The 26650-nt window shown below is 39.4% G+C and overlaps 1 protein-coding gene across 1 annotated transcript in view; it reads right to left on the bottom strand.

The window, feature by feature from the left end:
* The window catches only part of nbeaa (neurobeachin a), a 167504-nt gene that overhangs the window by 93004 nt on the left and 47850 nt on the right, over positions 1–26650 (bottom strand). The window contains exons 2-8 of the mRNA XM_084729805.1: positions 24908–25139; positions 19624–19724; positions 13063–13158; positions 11914–12035; positions 6990–7116; positions 3933–4052; positions 2039–2185 (exon numbers count right to left, since the gene is read on the bottom strand). Coding sequence (XP_084585931.1) covers positions 2039–2185; positions 3933–4052; positions 6990–7116; positions 11914–12035; positions 13063–13158; positions 19624–19724; positions 24908–25139 — 945 coding nt within the window. The remainder of the gene's footprint in view (positions 1–2038; positions 2186–3932; positions 4053–6989; positions 7117–11913; positions 12036–13062; positions 13159–19623; positions 19725–24907; positions 25140–26650) is intronic.

The following is a 26650-nucleotide window of genomic DNA, read 5'->3' as shown; positions in this document are numbered from 1 at the left end:
ATTTACTTGCAGGGATGTGTTTCCCTAACCTCCTGAGAAACAGTGTGAACTTAAGAAAAAGTTTGAGTGTGCTATTTAAGTGGGCGTAGCTGGTAAGACCTTTTTTTCACAGCAGCCATTCTGACATGAAATAGTGGAGTAAACACAGGTGTTACCAATGATAATAATTAAGCTTTTGTTCCATTCAGGTCAAACAGAGTCAGGATGCTGCTATTTTGCATGCTGGTTCACTGAAAAGACCACACTAAATGGAACAGTGGCCTCATTACAGAAACGTCCTCAGTCTGGAATCTTACATCAGTTAAGACGACATTTAGGGTTTTTTTGTTATCACTTTGTTTTACACATACACTCAGGAAAAATCTTATTTTAAAAAAGGGAATTTAACAATCACAGCAGCATCCTAACTGAAGCGCCCTAAATTAGGGAGGCTACGCAGCAGGAGACAACTATTAGCTGTAGAGGAGCAAACGTTACACAGAAACAAGGATAATTCTGATCCTAGAAATGTGTATTTAATACTAAAAGAGTTTATATATCCTTTCCATTCTGCCCCTGTTAGAAGGAGTTTATATTTTATCATTCATTTAGTAATCATTCCCACATTTCGGTGGCTGTACGATGGGAGATTGGTATGTAACAACTGCCAAGACGGTTCATTTTGAATTTGATCGACATGCTACGCTCATTCAAATCTTTTTCCTGGGCTGATAATTGGAAAGAAATGTCCCAAAAAGGTGGGGATTCCTCTCCTCAACAGTCACAACTAATATCTTCTTCTTGTCCATTTGCAAGCTAGCGACAAGTGAGACAGTTGTCATGGATACAGGCTGTCTCATGTACATTTTAAACACAGATAAAAGCATGACAGGACGAGTGCCTGCTGAATTATCGAGTTTACCGTTCTAGTTAGGATTTCTTAAGATAAGATATAGTCTGAGATAGGACAGGGCGCAGCTGTGAGTTTAGGAAGTGCTTCTGTAATAGGTAGACCTTAATTAGCATAATTGGTAACACCTGTGTTTACACTACTATTTCATATCAATATGGCTGCCGTGATAAAGGTCTATTCAGCTGCACGACCTTATGATCAACTTTGGAATATCTGCCTCCTCTGATACAGAAGTAGAAATGCACCCTGATCGTGGTGATATTCTGTCTGACAGGAGCAAATGAAAATCAAAATGAAAAACATTCCTGCAACTATTAGATTACCTTGGTGATGACGGCTACCCTGTCAGAAACTTGGTTTTGGACAATAATATTTGCTGCACCGAGGTTATGAGGGTAAAGCTTTGTTTGACATTTTGATTACATCTGCCTCCTGTACTGTACACTGAATTTCTCATTGCACTTTTTGTTAAAAAGCTGATGCATACATGTAACAATGCATGCTTATCAGCAACTTTATATTGTTCCAAAGTGTAGATTTTTGCTTCATACATTAATCATAAAAAGGAACGAAAGAATAATCTGTACTCTAGCCCAGTAACTCCCATCCTGAGGTACTGCAGGTACCCAAGGGTTACACGGACTGAATACGGAGCAGCGATAATTAAGGGATAAATGATTGTAATAAACAGCTAAATTAAAGAAAAACAATGGATAAACAGCTGACATGTTAATCTGAAAGCAAAGGATGAATGGTTGAAATACTTAGATAAAAGTGCTGGATATATGTTTGAAAAGTGTGCAGACTTCATTCTACTGCATTAATGTTCAATAAGAGAGAGGATGTGAAACCTACAGTATACATTAACTGACAATAAAAACCTCCCTCTTTATACCACAAGGGCTCCCTGGCACCAATATATGAGCTATTTTTGCGAATGACAGCCCAAGAATGATCGATGGCCACGACTACTTCTAGCTGACAATATGAACGGGCAAAGGCAGCATTAAGCAACATTGTGAATGCAATCCTCAGGTTGACAGGATATTCTGTCTGCCAAGCAGTGCATGACATTGATGTGCCGTAAAGCACACAAAGAGTATTCAGTACAGTGGGTGATAAGGTACTGTGTGGGTGGTGTCTCACCTTGTATCCTGGGCCAAGTTGGTGAATGGCAAAGATCTGAGCTGGGTTGAGAGCTTCACTGAAAACGTAAATGGCTCCCAGCTGACCACAAAACACCCTGTTAGCGTCCGCTGTCTCTGACGAACCCAGGAAACACTTGTCATAGCTCTGAAAAAAGGCAGAACACAAGGAGAGTTAGCTATCATATCAAACGTTTCACATTTTAGATCTTTCTTGCACAGAGGGATTGGTAACTCATGAAACGAATATGGTTTAACACGAGTCGCTGAAACATGATTCAGCAAGGAGGACAAACGTGTCCCTTTCTGCTTTCACCTTAAAACACTACTCTGGTTTTGTTGAACCAGTCACAAATTCTCTTTTAAAGATTGTGTGTTTTTCAGCGTTAGGACACATGAGGACATTTTAGCTGGTCATCTCAAGAGATAATTAATAATTAATTGTCCATCTCTGCTCATGGGTTCATGGCGTTCTGCAGTAACTTTTGATAGCTGCTTATTTCTACTCGTTGTTACAACTTTGCCATCACCTGCCATTACATTCTCTCTGTCCACTCGCCTTTCATCTACTCCATCCCTCTGATACGCTTTATCACAATGAAATCTTTACTCTTCTGCTTCTTCAAAGTGATGAAATAAGTTTTATCTTCAGCCTTCGGGACAAAACAAACCCTGATAGCATCGGCACATTTTGAGACCTGTTCTTTCACTCGTTTACCGGATGTTCCTCTGCTTATACAAGCCTTATACAAGCCTGAGGTGTGTGAACTGTGAGACATTTTACCACAAGGCCAAGGTATTTCTTACACAGAATAACACCAGCTCCTGGTAATTGCAGCAATGTCAAGAGCCACCCAGAAAGGAAGTGTAATGAAGGCTCTGCTGCCACTGAGAGGTCAGGCTACCTGTCCCCTGCTAAATGGAAAAGTTTGAAGTTGGAGTTTGGGCGAGCTGTGCTGGAACACGGCCCAAGGGCAACTCTGCCCCAGCTGACGAATGCAGAGGGCAAACCTCAAATGTTTGCCAATATCACAACAGGAGGGGAAGTGTAAGCAGAGCCAAACCAATACTGGATTTCTGAGGTTGGGAGCAAAACTTCTGATAGCATATGATTTACATAAAATATGTTTAAGCAAGAGTGAAGCTTTTCTTAATGAGAAGCAGTTGAATAACTCAAAACTGACTTTGCACCACTGTCTCCTACGTTTATGACAGTTTCTTAATTACCTCAAGTGTGTTTTTCTGAAATCTTTAATGTCACTGACCTCTCCTAATTCCTGTGCCTTTTGGATATTCTGTCAAATTTCTTCTTTTCTGTTTCTTGTAATTAAACATGCTGTGTGCTAGACTCGTTTATGTTGAAAAGAAAACCAAATTCTGATGGAATACATGAAGATGTCTAAAAGATGTTGCTGGGGGATGTGTAAAGCAAAATATGTGTAGTAACAACTTATGTTATCGTTAGCAAAACGCTAGTTAACTAGTTGATCTACATCAGTTGTTAGCTAACTAGTTTGCTAGTGTTTTTCCTCTGTGTGAACACACTAGCTAACTAGCTAGCTGATCTACATTATCCGTTAGCTAGCTACTTATATCTGATACCTAATGTTAGCAAAACACTTGCTAGTTAATCTGCAAGTTATTGAGCCTTTGGGTAACATTAGCAAACTTACATGTGACTATATAGCCTATATGTCACCAAGCAACATCTTTTAACTATCTTAATTTTTTTTTTCTCTTCAGCATAGACTAACCTAGAACACTTAAGTACAGGAAAGGAGAAAGTTTACCTTGGTACCACAAATGGACCAAAAAGGGTCAGGACTTAGGAAGGGTCAGTTGTTCTTAATTAAGATCAGTGTATAATAACGCAATACCTCTATTGGTGCACTTACGTCATTGGTGTTGACGTGCCAGGCCATATCGCCATACGAGACCAGCTGACCGTTGACATAGCAACGGATCTCGGAGTTCCTCCAGCGGTTGTAAATGTGGACAATGCTGATCATGTACCACTGAAAAATACAAGAAGAGACAAGACACTGGTAAATGAACTGCACTTACATAGCACTTCTCTAGTTTTCTGACCCCTCGAAGAACTTTACAATGCATTCACCCATTCACACACACATGTACAATAATGACAGAGGCTGCTGTGCAAGACGCCAAAACTAACCACTGAAACACACTCAAACATCAAGACTGAAAGGTAAAAGGTGTTGCTTTGCCTGTCCAACAGTATCAACTGTTACTGATGCTTTTGTATATCATTTTGTACAAAGCACTGTTGGTAGCCAAATTCATTATATTGACTAGAGTACTGGAAGGCAGACCCATTGAAGCCTTTGAATTTGTTATTTAATAAACCCGAAGTTTCAAAGATCATTGATATGAGCCCCCTGCTGTGCAATGATTCATTTTCGATTTTTTTAGTCAGCTACTGTGGTTGTATTAAGATGTTTTTTTCTGGCTTAAAATTCAGGACTTAGATACTGAGAATGCATGCTTACAGCATTAGCTCTCTATAAGAGGCTACCATGGAAGATCACACCGTGTTAACCTCATTCATTTGCAAGAACGCTTTGCTCACCTTAATATACCATTAATAGTGTTCATGTGTGTACGTGTGTGTTGATCAGAAAGCATCTTTCCTGGTGACAATGTACACAGTGTCATGAGTCAGCCAGAACAGAGGGGGCAGGAAAGAGTGGAGCTAACCAGCAGGAAGGAATCAGAGATCTGCCTGCCTGCCGATTGTCTAGGAACTTCTAATGCAAGGTAGTTGCTTGAACATTGAAGATTACAGTTGCCAGTGCTGCCAGACGCAAAATCCAGCAGTATTGTACTACACCTTTAAAATTATCAAAAGTTTTTACACAGAAACATCCTAGGAAGGAGCCAGGATACTACACTGAACCACACAGATTCCCTAAATCATAGATACTGGACCCTTAAGCCTTGTATTTAACGCACGACAGTTGTTTTTGTTGCTCAGTGCTTCTTTTTAATTGTGCATTAGGGCACTGCGTCACTCAGTTTTTCAAGTACTGTCTAGCCTCTTTAGTTTTTAGAGCCTTGCCCTTGTTTACTTCACTCCTGAGAAGTTTGCTTAATTTATATGTCTGCCTGCAACCTTTTCAAGGAAAGACCTTGTGATTTTGATGGCTGTCTTCAGTCTCTTGTATGTGGGTCCAACTTCTTCTTTTGAGTGAAATGAACATTACAGCAAAAACAAGCCAATGTGACTTTAAGAACATCTCAATCTGTACCTACAGTCTCTTCTCCTGGAGACACACCATCATTGTGGCTGCTAGATGCTTCTTTTATACCTGGTGCCACAAACAATCCTCCATTTTGCAAACCCCAGATTCCAGCTCCCCAGCAGTATGATCCAGGTCTGTGTTCAGAGGCCTTTTGATTCAGTGTTCTATAGTTTTTCAACTCCAGTCATTACCCTTTAGGACCGAACAAGCCAATGTTACTTCATTACTGTCTGAAAAACCCTGTCTTAGGTTACTGCTCAATGGGAACAGCAGACTGTGGACTCTTGCTTGCGTGCTTTTGATCATCCTGTTGACAATCAGACAATCTGCTCCCTGGAGCCCTACCATCAAGAGCTCTTCTTCCTCTCTAAGGCAGAGTCCTCAGCCATAGAGCTTTATATCAAGGAAGCTCTCCAGTTTGGTGTCATTCATGTTTCCATTTCACCTGCCAGATTATCGTGGCCTAAACAAGGTAACCATCAAAAACAGGTCCCCTTCGCCTCTTGTTTCATTATGATGGAGTTGCACAGTCTATGTAACTTGATGAGTGAAGCTGGACTAATGTGACTTCCACGGTACCAGGAATTAGCAAATGCATCCATCTGGTAACCTACAGGCTTGTACTTCTAAGAGCAATGGGTGTTTGTCTGAGTTTCATGACATCCCAGTCTCATCAAAGACGTTTATACACAGCACCCTGATCAGCTTTTGGGTGTCTGAAGCCGCCCACAGAAAGGGGGGGTGCCGTCAAGGGTCAGCCAGAACAGAGGGTAGCTGCAGAGAGTGGAGCTAACAAGCAGCCCAGAGAATGGAGAAGAAATCTCAGCAACACCTGAACCCACTCTTGTTTAGTCGTGGATTTAAAGCCCTGTTTTTTTGTTGCTCAGTCTGTTTTTGTTTCTGCTTGGTGACACTGAGTCACTTTGTTTCTCAAGCACTCTCTAGCCTTTTTAGAGCCTTGCCTCTGTCTATTTTGTTCCTGGGAAATGTAGTTAATTTGTACATCTGCCTCCATCCTTGTTAAGACCTTGTGATTTTGACTGCTGTCTTCTGTCTAATGCATAAGGGTCCAACTGTTTTTTTTTAAAGTGAAATGAAGACTGTACACAGGTTCCCCAGTGGGGAGACTTAAATGGGGAGTTAGGCTGCTGTTAGGTGGTGAAACAAGAATTTTTGCTGGTGTATGCATACTGGTGGACAAAACCACATGTGCATGCAAGGGCATACACACTCACACACACTCACACACATTTTAACACATGCACACGGTGGACAAAATGCTGTGAGACATGGTGACTTATAAATTGATCAAATGGAACCACTGGGAACTTTGTTAGGCAGTGCAGGGATTCCACTGGGTCAGCAAAAACTGTGGAAGGCCATCTCATCAAGTGAATGTGTGTGTGTGTTTACGGGTGCAAGCAAGGGTTTGTGTTTGTGTTGAGGACAGTAGCAGAATGCTGACAGAGCAGGAGAGCGGCAGTGTGCAGGACTTAATTGACAGACCTTATCTACACTCATCAACACTCTGAGTGAGTGCAAGATACGAGAAGAGAGCAGCAACACTCCTGATGCTGTCTCATCTAACAAGTGGCACAGATTTACCAAACTCTGCACTGACTACAAATTATTCAGTTATTTGGTTGCATGTGGTGTGTTTGTGTGTGAGGGTTTTTTTTTTTTTTTTACCTTGCGAGGTTGGAAATCATATTTCACACAGTGCTGGAAGCCTTTTCCTTTCGACTTCAATGATGTCACGATGAGACAGTTTCCCACAAAGTGAGCGGAGTAACCAATTCCTTTACTGGTGCGAAAACTGCAAGAGGATCAGAAAAGGTTAGTTTGTTATGTTATAAAATGAGAGCTCTAAATTAAAGTCAGTTATGGCACATCTTAATGAATAGAACAACATTTGAGCTATGAATAAATTATGTGAATAAATTATACATATTTCATTACACGTTTCATTAGATTTCAGTGAAACTAAATGACTTAACATTTTTGAACTAGCAAAACAAAAAAAATGTTTAAAAGTAAACATCTGTCAAATAAATTACATTTCAGCCATGTTGCCTGGTTTGATTTGTCAGATCAGCTTATTGTAAATAATACAGTGTTTTTGTTTCTGTAAACTACACCAAAGGAAGTTCACCATTTTTCACAGATAAAACTGTACTAAAAAAAAGAAATGAAAATACAAGCAGACAGTGCTGGAAGAAGTATTCAGATCCTTTATTTAAATGAAAGTACCAATGCATCAATTTAAAAATACTCCAGTACAAGTAAAAGCCCTGCATGAAAAATCCTACTTAAGTAAAAGTACATAAGTAGCAGCCAAATGTAGCTAAAGTAAAGTATTAAATAAAAGTACTGACTAGCTGAAACATTATTATTATATGTGACTTCATTAGATGATGACATATTAATGCTGAAGCATCAGTGTCAAAACAGCATGTTACTGTTTCAGCTGCTGGAGGTGAAGCTAGTTAAACTACTTTATATAAACAGTTTTATATACAGGAGCACCAGATATATTAGAGGGGTCATGAGATGGTTAATGAGAGAGAGAAAAGAATTGAAAAACAAAGGTTTGATACACAAATTTGTTATGTTTAGGACTTTTTACTCTAACCTTTGATTTTTGGTAAGATATTAGATCATTTGTCAGCTGGGTTTTTTTCACTTGCCCAAATCTACTTGCCCACAGTCAATCTTTAAAGAAAGACTAAAGTTAAAAGTTCTTTGTCATGTGGGCTGCAATGTCTGAGTCTAAAAACAGCTTTTTCTGCATGAAAAAATATTTTAACCATTAATTGGTTCAATGAAATCACTTGAAAGGTCAGGCAAGTTGAGTCGCCAGATTCACTTGCCCGACATGGCGTTCTACCAGCCCCGGGGGCTGGGGGCTGTGGGCAATCCTTATAGTTGAGTTATATTATGCATTGTGTAAAGCAAGGTTGCAAATTTTTAGCATTTTGAGCGGATTCAATTAGAACAGTCATTGTCAGGTTTTTCTCTTTATTTTCTTTTCTTTGTTTCTCTCTCAAAACAATGTCAAATAGGGCGTGATTACAGCCATTTGTAGGCTAGAGGTTAATTATCGATTAAAACAGTTTTAATGATAAATGGTTAATATCTCTTGTGTAAAGTATTCATTTAAATGTAACTTCTAAGTCTAGCTGTCAAATAAATGTGGTGGAGTAGAAAGTTCAATATTTCCCTCTGAAATGTGGCGGAGTGGAAGCATAAAATTAAATCACTCAAACTTAAGTACAGCTACTTCAAATTATACTAAAGTACTGCACTTGAGTAAATGTAGTTAGTTACTTCCCACCACTGCAAGCAGAGTACATTTCACACTCACACAGCATTATTTAAGGCATTACAAGACATAAAAAGCAGGGTTTTCAGAAGCAGAAGAAGTATTTCCTTTTTAGTAACACCAGGAGTCTCAGATCACAGGTTTGTGGAGAAACATGACTAATCCCCTTTCCTCCATTTTTCTCCCATAATTTTTCTCTTCCTGCACTCATAACCTCCACATAAAAAACAGTCTCACAGTTAAGCTTCTTCACAAAACAACAAGACACATTTCACTCCTAAAATAGGCCCAGAAGGATCACACGCACACACACAGCAGAGCCAGAAAGCAGATATAAATCCGTCTCGAGTGAATCCCTGCTACACCTCAGGAGCGCACACAGTGTGTTATCGCGGCCTTACTGCAGCTGTGGAGGCCTCTATCAGACAGGCGGCTGGAGTAGCATCTGCATCTGGGGGAGGATGATAAGACCTGGGCCAGAGGAGAGGAGGGTACCCCCCTCCCTCTCTCCCTCCTCACTTGCCATGACAACCTGACAAACGGTTACTAAGGCAACAGGATTACATCCTGACACTTTTCCCGATCAGAGCTCATCTCTGCGATGGTATCTGGAGAATGTACGAGTGTATGTCATCCTTTCTGTAGACGACTAGCTCCCTGATTCTTTAGCAAAACCTTTCTGGTCAGAGTGAAGAGGTGGAGGGAAGAAGACAAGCAGAGGAGTAAAGGAGTTCAATTAAAGAAAAGGTCATAGCTAATGAAGCTTCATAGTGGCTAACGGCATGCACTTACAACACTAACATCAAGGCCAGCGAGGTCCAGAGCTGCACGAAGAGAAAGAATCCACCCAGCAGTACACTCATTATGGAGTGCCTTGACATTTAAAGTTATGTTCTAATTCATTATCTGTTTATTTATTAACTTCCTGTCTGTGTCATTTAGCCTGATGAGTTATATGTTTATCATCTGGTGTTCCTCAGTAAAGAAAGTCCTGGTAAATTCTGAATAAAAATAAAGCTAAAGATTTTTTTTGTTCAGAGTGGAACTGCAGAAAAGAGAAGACTGGTTCAGAAATTCTTCTTTTTTTCTTTTAACTATGTGAATTACTGTATTTTACACCAGCTCTATCCATAAAAAGCATGAGGAATTTCTTTCCTACAGAATTCGAACTGGATTTAAATCACTTTAAATCAGAATAAAAGTTTTTGAAGAAGGATCAGTCATGTAGTCATGGATGATCTGATGCGGCCATTTATGGCATAATCCAGCCCGCACAATTATTTTACCCATTTTTTTTTTTTTTTTTTATTATTATTATTCATTTAAAGAAATGTATTGTATGTGTGTATTTCTGAAGGATTATATGTTGCAATTCACTGATATTCTTTGTCCAGAAAAGACTAACTTGTTTAACAATATTTCACGATTGGTAAACACAGCCGAGCAGATTGGCGAGTTCTCAAGGGACATTTATTATCAGTTATGTGACATAGCTAGAGTTTTCACCACATACTCTGTTTTCATTAGGGGTATTATGACAGGGTTCATGTCCAATGTACGGATAACTAATGTATATGAAAATATATAGAAACTGTTGTTTGCATTTTTTGTAGTAATGGAATGGAATAGAATTTTTTAGTGCTGGAAACCAAAAAGGCAGTGCCTGACTCCAGTTAACTCCCGGCTAATCCAAAAATGGGCAAAGGTCTGGAGCGTGGGTGGAGCTGAGGCAAAGAAATAAAGCTGCAACCTGGTGGCTAGCCATCTGTGACAGCACTCACTTGTCAGTCAAAGAAGAAGGCCCTTAAAGCTACTACAAGGAGTTTTTAACTGGTTATGAAACAGTCCGATGCCTCTGTATGACCAACATAAGATAAAGAGACCATCCGTGAGAGGTCTGGCTAAACGAGTCCGAAACGAGTCTTTTTTATTTTTCCAGGCAAAGATACAGTGAGATGTATGTTAGCCAGTTAAAATGAAGCAGGAAGAGATTTTTATTTAGATCATTTTAATGTTGATGTCATATTTTGTGGTTAAAACATTAACACTCCCGAGAAGGAAAAAACTTGCTGACAAAATTTGTCTTAAAATGAGTAAAAAAAAAATGAATTAATTCATTTATCAAACAAAAATGCCACACATTACCTGGTTAGAGCTTTTCAAAAGTGAGAATTTGCTGCTTTTTCTTTGTTTTACATCATCGTGAAGTGACAGTCTTTGGGTTTTGGACTTGAGAACATCACTGTTAGCTTTTGTCTTGGGCTTGATTCAATATTTTCTGACATTTGACAGGGTAAACTAGTATTGTTTAACAAAAAAAAAGTAACTGACAGACAAACCAACACTGCAGTTGTAAACGGATCTGATGCTCTGACCTTTGCTTTATCAGGCTGATCTCTCAATTTTTTGACATATCGTGAACACCAACTCCTAAAATCGCCTAAAAGAAACAACTCTTTTGATCACGGCAACCCTAGAATTCATTCAGCAGACCAAACCTCGCTCACCTGTACATAGGTATTCCATCACTTTCTGTGCAAAGTGTTGACAAGTAACGTGGGAGATTATTAGGCCTGAGCAGAAGCCTGCAGTCAACTGAGTGCTTTCTCATACATTCTCATTAAGCACAGTGCACTCTCCTTCAACCTGCTTCATTCATGTTCACTTCAGTTAGTTTCTTCTTGCTTTAACCAGAATACCTTTTGACATGCAGAAGGAACCGGCCTGAACCTGCTTTATTCAGCTCTGTGCTTTTTTTTTTTTTTTTGCTTGGATCAATGGTAAAACAGAAGCAAGAGAGACACTTCATACAGTCAATAAGAAGTAAATCTCACTTCTTACAAAAAATGTTCTTATGGCTGTGCTGCGTTAAGGACTACTTCCAATAGAGAAGCTGTTATTTCTGCGTCTCTTACAAGCTTTTTCTCTCTGTGTGACGTTTGAAAAATGGAGAGTCTACAAAGAAAGCATTCCTCTATGATCCTGAGGGACCGACACAAAAAACTGATGTTTACCACTGATGTTTTTTTGATTCCTTTTCTTCTATTAAACGCCTCTGTAACGGCGCTGGCAAAAATATCGATGTGATGCCATCAGGCCAACAGAACGATCAAAGAAACAAAAGATTTATGGCCAATAGAAAGATTCTCATGGCGCTGGAATGCTAAAGTGTGGATCAAAAAAAGCACTTTCGTGTTTTATGACGTGGTGATGTTTTCAGTCCCAGCGTCCTATTACCAGGAATTGTTTTTTTTATTATGTAATAGACCAGATGAAAGGCGTTCTACTTACCAATAAAGGTACGGTTTGTCTTTATCCACGTTGATGTTGTTGAGTGGATCCTGTCTGAACCAGGTGTTGATAGTGAATCCGTTCTGGTAAGGCCATTTGGCAATTGGTGGCAATGCAATGGCCTGGGGGAGGATACACACATCAGATCATCTCTTGCCAATGTTTGTAGTGATCAATATGTTAGTCAGTCAGCCATTACTTCCATTTCATCATTCAACTCCTCACACTGTCGGAGCAAAGTGCCAATTAAGATGTGCTGACTGGAACGCAGGATGGCATGAAGGACTGTTTAGCAATTTGGGTGCACAAAGAATAAAATTTGACTAATCTTTGGAGAATGATGCTCAGGTGTGTGTGTGTGTGTGTGTGTGTGTGTGTGTGTGTGTGTGTGTGTGTGTGTGTGTGTGTGTGTGTGTGTTTCAATCTACTTTCGGAGACACATTTCAGACCAAAGACCAATCAGGAACAATTTTTGAGGCTTTGTAAGACTTTTTAATTACATTTAATGCCAATTTTGCAATTAAATTAAACATCAAATGTGAAAATAAAGGCAGACTAGCTTCAGTTCTTGCTCTCGGTGGGAACAATTGGGTTTATAAAAAGTACAGTTTAAACTTGCACTATTTGAAAAGTACCTCAAGATAACTGTCACGATTTGGTAATAAGGCAAAATGACAATAACTGGTTAAGTTCAACAGATAAAATGTTTATTAGTCTAGAAAAAAATGTGATTTCAAGTCATTTCAGTATTGTTATTGTGGTTCTCTGTTCAAATAGGTAATTGCCATCATGTCTCATTTAGCCTCCTGTCAGTCTATTGTTATAATGAATCTATTAACTTCCTTCTGTAAATTGGACTGATGATCGCCTATCGTTTTACAGCTCATCTGTTGCCCAAATATTAGTTGGAGTTGGACAATCCTGGATTTTAGATCATTTCAGACCACAATTACAGTATTTAATTGAATAAATAAATAGTTAAGATGTTCCAAAACAAAATTTAAGCGTATCTGATACTTTTTAAGGCCTTTTATTTTTATAAATGTGAATTTAAGACTTTTTAAGGACAGGTAGCCACACTGTGCAATGTCCCCAAAAATTACATGACATAAGTAAACCTGTGTGTATGTGTGTATTTGTGAGTCTCACCGCTGCACTGCGTCCTGGAAAATTGAAGAAGGTATCAGGACCATGTCTCTGAGGCATCTGGTTCAACACCGACAAGAGCTTGATAGCATGTCTCGGCTGGAGGAGAGGAGAGGAGAGGAGAGGAGAGGAGAGGAGAGGAGAGGAGAGGAGAGGAGAGGAGAGGAGAAGGAGAGGAGAGGAGAGGAAGGAGGAGAAGGAGGAGAAGGAGGAGAAGGAGGAGAGCGTGATCATTATTATGTGACAGATGCCGACAATCAAAGACACACAGGGGAGAGACTCTATCAAAAAAAAACATGGTGTGACATCACATCTCTACCACAACCCCACTGGATCAATAACTCTTCAATCACCTCCGCCCTCCCCCGACAACACCTCATCAATACCATGGCAACCCTTAATCGATCTGTCTCTGGAGAGGGCTGCTGGGGGAGGAGAGATTGGAGGGAAGACAGGGAAATAGGGGCGAGGTGGATGAGCTGGTGATAGTTATTGGACAGAGCAGGTACAGACAGAGGGCTGAGGGGATGGATGATGGTATTGCTGTGGACCAATGATCAGTGACCAGGGGTTGTTGATGGCGGTTGTCCTGGAGCCTGAGTAGCGGGGAGATTGACGAGAAGGGACGAGGGTGTATTGACTTAGCTAGGGGCCGCTAAGGTATCACACACAGTCTCTAACTCTACAGTGAGCAGGGAGTACCGAGGAGAAGCCTCACAAAACCGTCCTAAATGTTCACAATTCTGATTTAAAGCATTCAATTTCAGCAAACTAGACCCAGTGACGGGAAGCTGGGCCAATCAGCAAGCTACAGGGGAGCGGTTAAGATGATGTTAACAAGTAGGACTGTGAGAGGAATCTGTCCTGAGCAGCCCCGACTCTCAACTCCCCAATTAATCTCATTAACAGGTGCTCAAAGCAAACCTGGCATTGTAGTTCTAAAAGCAAGCATGAATCAACAACTGCACGGTGTATTTCTCCCCTCATTTTGTTTCAGAAACCAATTTCATGGGATAATTTAAGCAAAATTCTACATTGAACAGCAAGGCCGCCCCCTAAAAGTCTTTTAAGCCGTTAGTCGGTGAGAAGAGTCATGTTTTCATTTATCATTAGATCAGCCCAGGTACTTCTACAGGTACTATCTCAGTAGCAGCTTATAAAAACAGCTCTGGTCAGAGATCGTTTTTTCCACACATACACCAAACTCTGGAATGAGATCCCATATAATATTAGAACAATAACCTCTGCTACACATTTCAAACAGGCATATAAACACCACCCGATGGAAGGACACACTTGCAGCCACCGATTTAACCCATAATATCTGCCCACTTCATTCAAGTCCTCGCCTCTCTGAATGTCCATGTTGCTGTTTGTCTGTTTCTTTTTGTTGACTGTCTCTGTTTTGTGATGTGATTTAGTCTTTCATGAGCTGCAGAACAGAAACCTGCTGTAAATCAGTTTTAACTGAGTCAGGCCTGTTCAATTGTAACTGATTTTATTATGTTACTTTTCCTGTATAATGATAAAGAAATGAAATGAAACATTAGATCCAGAAAAAAAACAACAACACTCAAATTTCATTCTGGAGCTGCACCTTGACATTAGGCCTGAGGGATTGTTGCAGCACAGACCTTTTCTCATGTCAGAATCACAATCAGAAATACTTTATTGATTCCCAGGTGCTCACATTCAAGAGTAGAAAAATATATAAGCACAGAGCAATCATAAGAACAGAAAATAGAAACTAAGAAGTATGCACAAAGAGATATATAAAAACATAATATATATGCAATAAGAAGTATGTAAAGAAATTATACATATTTTCATAGTTGATTAATCAGTCGATTATTTTCTCAATTAATTTATTAGTAGTTGTCTGTTTTAAGATGCCAGAAAAAGGTGAAAAATGTCAATCATTGTTTCCCATAGCCTAAGATGACGTCCTCAAATGTCTTGTTTTACTCACAACCAAGAGATATTCAGTTTACTGTTATAAACTATAAAAGAAACCAAAAAATATTCACATTTGAGGAACTGAAATCAGGAAATTTTGACCTTGTTTCATAAAAACTTACTCAAAGGGATTAACTGATTTTCAAAATAGTTGCAGATTTATTTAATAATCAATTAATCATTGCAGCTCTAAAAGAAATATGTGCCTTATGCTACAATATAATATCAAGAAGAAACAGAAGTCATAAATATGCAATGTAACATTATGTACAAAAATGTGCATCATGCTGCACTCATATAACAGGTAACACTGTAGTCACCTGCACACTGCTGCTAAAATTACCTAGTTAGCTCAGTTAGCAGCCCTGTTAGACTGGGAAACAGCCGGCAAGACCGACAGAGGCCAGTATGACGACTGGGAATATAGTAACGTTATCAAGGTGACGTACAGGACTATGATTCCTGGGATAATTAAGACACAGCAGGTCCAGGTGGGGAAAGGAAGCGTGAAACGGGTCAGAAATCTACTTGCCTGTTGTCAATTTTTAACTTGGCAGCACAATTTGTTTTATTTATCAGCGGCGTTATACGAGTAAAATGAAAACGTTCAACAGGTGTCTTGCTTAGTGGCCCAAAAATATTTATTTAAATGATTAAACTAATATCATAAACACGCAATAAGAAATCGACTATTGGCTTTACCTAATGATTTCTGGTTGACTAGGAAAATCTTCAGTCAGTCAGTCACATTATATATTTTCAGTCTGCAAGCCTGAATCAGTCAGGTGTAAGAGCAATTCATGTTGATGTTTAAGTGAAGAACAAAACATATAAACAAATATCTTCCAATCAATTGCCTTCACACACAGTGACAATAACAACAATTAAAGTTTATTATAGTTGGCAGCACACAATAAGAAAAGTTTCTGGGCTGGTTGTGCATGGAGAGAAAGTTGGAGATGAGAAGAGGTCTGACAGAAGGGAATAAGAAACAAATGAGCCCTTAGGCAACGCATTTACTCCAGTGGAGCTGCTTGGTAGTTAGTGAGAGAAGATGGTGGTTATGTAAGAGATAAAGCCCTCCACTGCACATCGGACAGTTCTGGCCTCTATATCATTCATTAATTCCTTATTATGGACCCTTTAAAGGGCATTATCCCACTTACACCATGGTCACGGGCCAAAGAAAGAAAAATTAAGACCATTAATTTTTATTTTCATGTGTTTTGAAATCAAAATAAAGTTTTTAACAAGCCACAACTCTCTGGTAACACCAGAGGGTTTGACTAATATCTGGAAGAATCATTAACATCCCATAAGGTTCTTATGTAATGGAAACGCTGTTCAGTACTGCAGTGAACAGGACAATTTTACTTCCAAACTGTATTTAGAAGCTGTTTGAAATCGAACAGCGCTGACATAAAATATGTTTGCTGACAGAGCAAAAATAGAGAAGATGTGTATCTGTCAAAGAGGTAAACTAAAGAATTAGAATAAGGTGGGAAACCAGTATAAGAAGGAGATATGAACATTACTGCGTATGAAATGTCTGGAACCTTGTTTCAGTCTCTGTGGTGTTTTTCAAGCTTCATTTGTCTTTTGTTTGGTTTCTGTATAGCTTAAAACCGAGAAGTGTTATGCAAAAAGTTAACATGTTATGTAAATAATGCGATATGCTAATGTGATAATAATAATAAGCTAAAGCTTTCTGTGAAAATGTTAACTAGGACCGAAATAAACTACTTCTACTACTACAACTACTACCAACCTACCAAGATTAGAATCCAATAACGCTGTGTACGGTTGACAAACAGTAAATGTAATTTGACAGGATGCTTTACAACAAGACTAGCCAGATATCCAGCCAGATTGTCCCTAAATCAATATCAAAATTAACTGTTTAATTACTAACGATGTGACAACGTAGGAAATGAGACACATTAGAATTATTGTTAAAATTGTGTTGGCAAATCCGTTTCTTTATTTTTTATTTTGATTATCATCTGATGGTAAATCATACTCAGGACATGTTGGACATTTTCTGAGGTCTGCTGAGCTGTCATTATCATGTTTAACTGTGACTGGCACAGCTGATTCAGGTGTGCATGGAGATGCAGTCTGTATCCCTCAGACCAGCCACCTTGCATTTGGCATTTATTACTCAAATTTCAAATGAGGGTGCAAAATATTAAACTGAAGGTGCAATGCATGCTTTTACACCCTGAACAAAGCCGAGTCAGACAAACATATAAAATTTATGGGTCCATTTAAGATGATTATTCACGATAAAGTTTGAGGGCTGTGCAAAATACGGAAAAGAGAAACTAGGAAAGTGCTGGCAGGTATTGATGATCAGTAAATTCAGAGGAGCAGTGTGCTTGTGCAGCTTGTGCGTTGCCATCATCATCCAGTGATGTTCTAAGGACGAAGCACTAAAGTCTCTGCTGTTGCTGTTTCTCCTTTTTCTATTTCCCTTTCTTCAGCTCCATCCCAATCATCAAAGTCGTCATATTCTCCAAATAGGTTGAAAAAAATGCTTAACTTGCTGTTATAATTATCTGTTAGCTTTTTAACATACTGCAGTAAATTGTAAATGGAGGCTTTGACTGCATCCCTGTTGCTCACTCATTCCAGTGCATTAACTTAAAACTGTGAACAGACAGTTTCACTGGAACAACTTGGTAGGTGTCCATCATCAGGAATTAATGGACACCCTGCAACCAATCAGAATCAATTATGCGCCCAGACCACGGTATAAATGTATACAGAGTGTGAGTATATGGCAGAGTGTTGCTGAAATGGCTTCACCTGGAGATACACATACTGAATTCACAGCTTATTTAATGAGTGTTTAACCTTCACAGCTAATCAGGCTGTCGCTTTTTTTTTTCCCTATCATGGCTCCATTACGTTAACAAAAATAACACAGCCAAGCCTCTGTTGCATTAATAACGTTGATTACAAGCAAAAAAAAAAAAGTTAAACATAAGCTAAATTGCCTTTGTCCTGACATACACACTCACAAATCAGTTCGAACACAGATACACACACACATTGATACACACCCATCCTCTATTATTCTGGTCTATTAACACAACCATCCCATTAAGTGACATCCAGACTAATGACACACAAACAAACTCAAGCTGTATAATTAATCCACTACAATATAAATATAGCTTCCGAGGCTATTAATTGAAAAAAGCTACAGTAGCATATCAGAAGTGATTTTTTTTTTTTAGCGTTGTCAGAAAGAAATAGTCAATGTGAACTCCAGAGTCTGTTTTGATTTTAAAAACAAGAACATACACACAGTTATAGTGACACAATAATCATCATTTCAGGCACTGCATTTTCCTGAATTAATCTCGAGTGAAATGTTGCTTTTAATACGGCATTGTGTTATTAGAGAAAATCAGAATAACTACTGAATTTAAAAGATCCCTTTTCGAAGATAAGGTATGTCAAGGGGTCTTTGTAAAAGATTATGAGTTCCATTAAGAACCCTTATCTCCTCCTCATCTGTAGAATACATCATAGCGTAGCACAGCATAGTTCTCCACAGAACCCTTTGAAGACACAAAGGTTATAGGTGAAACCCTTAACATTAAATACATTGTCAGATGCCCATCGGTGGGTTCTAGATGAATCCCTTGGAATATAAAAGGGTTCCTGGTGGAACCGCTTTGCTGGGTCCTAGAAGAAACCTTTGGAATTTAAAAGGGTTCTCTATAGAAGCTTCTGCGCTGGTTCTATATGAAACCTTTGAAATTTAGAAGGGTTCTCGGCAAAAAACCCTGAGAGGGTTCTGGATGAAATCCTTGGAATTTAAATGGGCTGTCCGTAGAACACCCTGAGTGGGTTCTACAGGCCCCCCAGAGAGGGTTCTGGGTAGAACTATTACAACACAAACAGGCCCTTTTACACAGAATAAAATGTGGTTGTTTAACTGGTTCTGTTCAAGATCACTGGAACCTTGGTGCTATCTAGTGAACGCTATAATTAATGACCTGTAGAGCACGACACGCTCGCTTTGGTTCTCAAGAAAATCCCGCTATTGTTTGGTTCGAGCTGGGAACCAACCTTTCTGGTTCTGAACCATTTTAGTTTTGGTGGAAATGCTCCCAACGGTTCAAAATTAGGTGCTTAAACCAGAACGGGCCAGTTCCATGCTGGCGGAAAAGGCGAGACAGGGCATTCTAGGTGGAACCTTTCACAGATGGTTCTAAGTACTGTATAACCCTTTATGATGGGTTCTAAGTGGAACCCTATGAGAGTGCTTACAGGTGGAACCCTTAGAAATGATTCTACCAGGAAACATAAAAGGTTCTCTTATGGCAACAAGCCTAAGAACCCTATATGGTTCAAGTTAGTACTTTTATTTCTAAGGGTGTAGAAACATGGTGGTGCAACATGGTGGACTCGCCCTCTGTAGATGTAAACGGCTCTTTAAGGTGACAAAAATCTCATAAATCTTATACACTCAACCTTTAAGTAAAAACTTTACTGCAGTCTCAACACTGAAAACACCCACTGATACACGCACACACACACACACAGACACACAATCTAAAACTCCATTCACTTGCGTCAGAGGTTTTTTCTTACCCAGATGCCGTTGTCTCCCCTCAGCATACTGAAGAGCAGCTTCAGCTCCTTGACTGTGATGCTGTAACTGGCCATGACCCCCAGCATGTCCACCAGGAGGTCTGAGAACACACAGACACAGGAGGAAAATGAGCGCAAGAGAGAGCAAGTGTGTGTTTTGCGTGCGTCTGTGAGTCAGCATCTGAAAGTTCCTCTACTGACACTTTTCTCTGATAAGATATGGTGAGGTCATTAAAAGAAGCTCAAGTTTGCTGCAGCCAAGTCGTCAGAGCTACTCCACTGTTTACACAACAACCTTGAAACTCCAGCAGAGTTGCTGTGCACTGCATTGTTTAACACAGTGAATGTGTACACCACATTGTCACGTTAGTATTGATCTTAATACATCAGATAATGAGGCAAAACACGCTGAGACAGTGTTTAAGTACTCTCAGCTACTACCTAAACAAACAAAGTGCTATGCACTGCTTTCACGAATATCTGCATCAGTGACAGGGCTGCACAGTATGGAAAAATAATCATATTGCCATTATTTAGACAGATTTTTGCATCGCAGTGTTTTTTCACTGAAAAAAAAAACAGTATTAAAATGATGATGAAGTGGGGTCTGTACCAAACAAAAATGTTTTCTTACATCTGAAGAACAAGGTCTGTAGACCAGGCCATCTTTTACAGTGCTTCCTTATAAGGCTGTTTTGTCACATATTTCTCTCATTGTAATTATTTTCTCGATTAATTTATTTGTTGTTTGGTATACGAAATGTTAGACAATACTGTTGATCAATGTTTCCCAAAGCCCAAGATGATGTCCTTAAATGTCTTGTTTTGCCCATATCCCAAAGATATTCAGTTTACTGTCAAAAAGAAGTAAAAAAAAAAAACATATTTAAAAACTGGAATCAGAGAATTTAGATTTTTTTTTTCTTAAAAAAATATTCAAACTAACAGACAGGCGTTAATAATGACTCTATTTGACCAGAAAGGAATGGAACCTTAATTAGTATCAGTGATACTGTAAAACCTGTTTCCACTATGTAATTTAATATCAAAATGGCTGCAGTGAAAAATATTTATTATAGTGTTCATGCTAAGCTAAGCTAAGCTAATCACCTGCTGCCTCGACCTTCCCACTCAGCATACACACGTTAAAAGTGGTCTCAATCTTCTCATCTAACTCTCAGCAAGAAAGTGAATAAGTGTTTTTCCCAAAATGTCAAACTATTCACTTAATTTGTTCAGATTTTAACAGGCAATAACAACCTGTCAACAACCTCACTAATGCTCAAAAGAACTCATGACGACATGTCACAAAAGTGACAAAAACAAGGCTTCAAAAACATTTCCCTCTGAATATTTAAGAACATAATTAACTAGAATTACACCTCGCAGCTGCATGCCTCTGCAAACCAGTCAGGTTGCAGTTTACATACATGTCTCTCCTGACACATAGTAGTGAGGTGTAGTGAAGATTCTGAAGGAATTTAATGAAAGGTGCAAAGTGTATTAAGTGTATTTTTGGCAAAACTGAGGTTATCTCTATACTGACATGAATGAATAATTTCAAGTAAGAAGCATGCAGTCTTCACTTTAAGACTATTTTTACAGAGGAGTCCAGAGGACTGATAGAGAGCTGCACATGATGATATCACAGTGAATCGGATATAAAATGTCATCACTTCATAATTTTATTCAATTAGACATTTGTGTGAAATCTTGTCATAATCAGTGTATGAATTGAGTTATGGCCAAAAACATGTTAAGTGAAAATCAGTCCATCCGTGAGTCTAAGTTGATGTTTGTACCAAATTTGAAGAAACTCTGTTCAGATGTTCCCGAGATATCACATTCACAGGAAGTGGCACGGACATGTGGTCACAGCACTTGACCCTTTGACCTCCAAATTCTAATGAGTGCATCTGTGAAAGTGGACATTTGTGCCAAGTTTGAAGAAAGTTTGTCGAGCTTTTTTTAATATATTGTGTTCACAAGAATAAGATGAATGTGAGGTCACAAAAACTTTGACCTTTGACTTCAAACTCTAATCAGCTCATCCTTGAGTCCAGTTGGTCATTTGTGCAAAGATTAAGGAACTTACATTCTTGAGATATTGTGTTCACAAGAATGGGATGGACATGAAGTCAGACTGACCTTGACCTCTGACCTTTAACAATCAAAATCATCCTTGCGTGTAAGTGGACATTTGTACCAAATTTACAAAAATTCCTTTCAGGTGTTCTTGAGGAATCGTATTCATAGTGAGGTCACACTGACCTTGATCTTTGACAAACAAAAGTAATCAGTTCATCCTTGAGTCCAATTAGTCATCCGTGCCAAATTTGAAAATCCATCAGGGCATTCTTGAGATACTGTGTGCACAAGACTGGGACAAACCAACTAACTACCAAAATCGAATCAGTTTATCCTTCAGTCCAAGTGAACATCTGCACCAAAGTTGAAGAAATTCCATATTGCATTCACAAGAACGGGACGGACGGACAACTCAAAAACATAATGCTTCCAGCCAGGGCTATTGCCAGCGTGGAGGCATAAAAAGTACATTGTGTTAAAAGACATTTGTTTAGTCAAAATGACCTTCCTGCCTCATTGACTTTCACTTCACACAGCCACAACAGATCAGTGAGGATATGGCAGAGGTACAGCACAGCCCTCAGAGTGAGGCAATCTGCTTACAAAGGCTCCTCTTTCCCATTAGGCCTGCTAGATATGAATAGAGTCTTCCCACAATATTTCATTAGCCAGAGCCCAGCGATAGGGAATAAAGCAGGAGGCTAGCCCACTGAGGTGCTTGGTATGAGAGGAAAAACGCAATACACAATGTCCTAGATTCAAAAGCCCTCAGCTCTGTTTTTGGTACGATCAATCCATGTAGGTCATTTTAGATTGTTTTTTTTAAAAGTGTTAGACTTGTGCTTCAGAAAAGGAGTCTATGAGAATTGGCATTAAATTGATTTAAGCAGCGTGCGCTCTGTGGTGGGCAGTAATAAGTCATAGAAGTTATAAAGCGCATTATCCTGCGGCGGTAGGTAGGACAGAGAGGACACTGGGGGGAGGGAAGGACAGGACACGCACTCCGAGGCATCATTAAAAGGGAAGTCAAGGTCATTATGATCATGCATAGAGACGGCTGTGAATGTGTTGTTTTGTAATCAAGCCCTCCATACAAATCGCAGCACACTCAGAAACATACTGAGGTCATTACTCTGCTTCTGCTGCACCAGTGGCTTGTTATGGATGTGTGACTGCAGGGCAAACGTACACTGCACACTGCTGTCGAAAAAAAATCAGAGGTCAGTGAAGGAAATCTTCAACTACTGGTTCTGAACTTTAAGAAAAAATACAACAGAAATTCAGCATTCTTCTTACTCACAAGGAAATATTGTACAAAGAAAATAATATATTGTCAACTCGATGTCAGAAAAGCAAGAAATAACTACTCCTCCACCAGAAGCTGCTTTAATACACGACAGTGCAGTCTCAAGACTATGCTATATTTTCAACATGGCATGTGGCTTTCACTCTCTCTTTTCTATGGTGTTACAATTGTTTTTCCACCTACACATTCAACCCACTGCTGAATGCAGGAGCTCTTTGTGTGATTTTTGAAAGGCACTTGTGGGAAAATCACTACCTAGGCCAAGCATGTTGCAGATGAGTGGTGAAAGCGAAATTAAAACACACAACACTGCACAAACTTGGGAACACTTTAGTCCTCACTCAGCATCACAGATGGATGATCTAAGAAAGAGTGAGGATATGTCAAAGCACATAAATGAGAGTTAAAGTGAGTCTTTTTGTGTTTCTATGCATGCATTGCAGTTCTGGCCCTCTAGGAATGATTTCAGCATTTGCAGTGCAGTAAAACTGTGATCTAACTTCTATTTTTGGTTCAATAATATATTAAAATAAGGTATGAGTAATATTACTAAATAAATCTAAATAAGATCAACAAGACTAACTCTTAACTTGTGTGTTCGATTTTTCTAAATCATTCTGGAATTCCAGATCGACCCATGTGAATCATGTATATATCAATAAAAACATATTTTATGGTTGTGTTAGCTTCTGTCCTCTCCTCTGCGTCTTTGACCTGGGCGGGGTTCGGCCTCTACATACACACACGCTGGTGAAGACAGTGAACCAGGTGAAGTGAGTGTCATGTTCTAGTTTTTGCCAAGTGAAGTAAAAAGTAGAAACAGAGAAAAAGAAAAATAGGTAGATTTCTAATTTCTACACTGTCTGACAGACACTACATTATTTCACAATTGTGTAAATGAGGATGATACAGATATTTTCACTTTGCATTGATCATATTGGATCATTGAACACAGAAGTGTTATATCATTATATCCCTATAAGTTACTAAATCATACTGATTAGAGTATTAAGTTTTTTTCTTCTACTGTATATGGACATTTAAATTTGACTGAAGCAAAAATGTCTTCTTTGTGACAGTACAATTTTCATAACAAATGTTTTTGATGGCAAAATGTCACTATTTCAGTCTAAACGTTTGATATTTGTACATGATAATAAAGTGGTTTCTGGTTTGAAAAAGTTATGTCAAGTATGTGATATAATCTCAATGTAGAGACACCCAAGTCATGCAAAGCTGATATGATGCTTCAGCAAGGCACAACCATATTACGACATACTGTGAATATAATAGTTTTGTGAAAATATCCAGACATATATAGTGGTTGCTCTTGCAGATTTGCATACCACAGAGGACTGGACTACTGGCCCTGTTGGAGGTCTGCACTCTCTGAGTGTCCTTCTAGTTTTAAATGTGGTTTAGAGCTGCAGCGATTATTAGATTAACCAATTATTAATTGATTATTGAATTAATCACCAACTATTTTTATACGCTATTAATCGGATTAAGTCATTTTTTATGAAAAAAAGTCATTTCTTTTATTCCAGCTTATTAAATGTTAATATTTTCTGGTTTCTTTACTCCTCTGGGACATTAAACTGAGTTGTCGAAGAATCAAACATTTGAGGGTGTCTTGGGCTTTTGGGGATGTTTTTCACCATTTTACAACATTTTATAAATAAAACAACAAATCGATTAATTGAGGAAATAATCGTCAGATTAGTTAGTCATGAAGATAATCGTTGGTTGCAGCCCTTATGTAGCTGCCATATCCCAACGCAGAGTATATACTAGAAAGCTGTTGTGATACTGATTTCAATATATGATCTTCCTTCTTCTGTTATTGTGCCTTCATGTGTATCACACTCATGCTGATTAGTGCACAGTTACCTGCGATCATGTCGTCCACAGTGCTCATCTTGAGCAGCACCTGCTGGATGAGGCCGACCTCGGTGCTGGTCTGCAGGTTGCGCACACTCTTGCGGAGGATGGCGGTGAACATGCTCCAGATCTCGGCCTGGCACGTCACCTCGCAGTGGGACAGCAGCTCCACCATGCAGCCGATGCTCTCCGCCTCCTGGATGATGAAGTTCATCTCCAGGTCAAATTCGCCGCCCACCAGCTGGAGGAGGAGGAGGAGGAGGAGGAAGACAGGAAGAGGAGGAGGGGCATGGTTTGGGAGTTAGGAAAAGGCCCAGTGTTAAGGAAGGCGGAGAGTGGAAGTGTTAGGATAGGGGGAAAGGGGTGGAGAGGTGATGAAGCAAGTGGGAGGAGAGAGAACAAAAAGAGAGAATGATTTAGTGAAGCATTTAACCTTTTGTCTGTAGGAGAGGTAAGCCTGGCTTCTGATGGATGCTGATTGTGGTCAGAGAAGCATTTCTTCTGCCGGGGGCCGCACATACTGCAACAAATAAATGTCCTTCATCTGTGCACACACACACGCACACATACACACATACACACACACACAATGCCATCATCTCCTCTGCTCTGTCTCTAATGTGAGCAGCGCAGCACTCTCTCCTCTGTGAACCACAATCGCTCTCAAAATACAGCAGGCGTAAAAATGGCCCCCTCTACTGCCTCAGATGCACGCATATAACAATGCAAATGCACACACAGACACTGATTAATACACATTTTAGCCGTTGTCCTCTCAGATAGCATTAGTCAGAGGACACCATACTTTCAAAATTAAGTGCAAATGTTCTGTCTCTTAATGGCTGGTGCACTATAATTACTTGTGATAGTACAGCCTTCATATCACTCTGACTCACACACTCACACACACACACTAGCACACTCACTCATGCACCACATGAGCACAAGCATACCCACGCAGTTCATCCTCAGCTATACTACACTATCCAGGAAATGGTCGCCATGGCAACCAACAAGCTAAGGGAGAGAGAGAGAGAGAGCGAGAGAGACAGAGAGAGAGAGCGCACCATTGAGGTTATTAAATCTGACGGAACAGAAACATGCAGCAAGTCATGAGAAGGTAGCAGCAGTCAAAAAGACTGAAGACAGAAATGAAAACAAAGCAGAGGATCAACACGGCGGCGACTGTGGTCTTTGCAGACAGAGAGAAGGATAATAATGTTGAACTCAAGTATTTTCAGTATGTTTCACAATGAGGAGCAGAGAGAGGAGTGTGAGAAGACACATTTTGTACGTGGTACAACAGCGTAGTTTCGTAGTAGAAGAGTTCAGGTACTAGACTGACCTGTCTACAGTCCAGACCTGTCTCCCACTGAAAATGTGTGGTGCATTATGAAACAGAAAACAGAGACCCTGGACTGTTAAACACTAGAAACCATATATCAAGCAAGAATGAGGAAAAATTTCATTTTCAAAACATCAACAATTAGTGTGCTCAGTTTCCAAAGCCTTACCGAGTGTTAAAACGTGATATATCACAGTGGTAAACATGCTCCTGTCACAACTCAAATTCAGAATGAGTGTAGGTTTACAAAAAACAACAAGTGGATAAATAGGTTAAAAAGTTTTTCTTGTGTCTTTTTTTATTCACATCTACACAATGTCCCAATTTTTGGAATCAGGGTTGCACATGTTTTCCCACTGTCTGAGGTTTGACTGAAGCTCTCTTAAATATGTCACCTCTTTGCACCT

The sequence above is a fragment of the Lutjanus erythropterus genome, chromosome 11 (genome assembly GCF_056507025.1).
Source record: "Lutjanus erythropterus isolate fLutEry1 chromosome 11, fLutEry1.hap2, whole genome shotgun sequence".
Classification (NCBI taxonomy): Eukaryota; Metazoa; Chordata; class Actinopteri; order Lutjaniformes; family Lutjanidae; genus Lutjanus; species Lutjanus erythropterus.
This window is presented reverse-complemented; position numbering and strand designations above follow the sequence as displayed.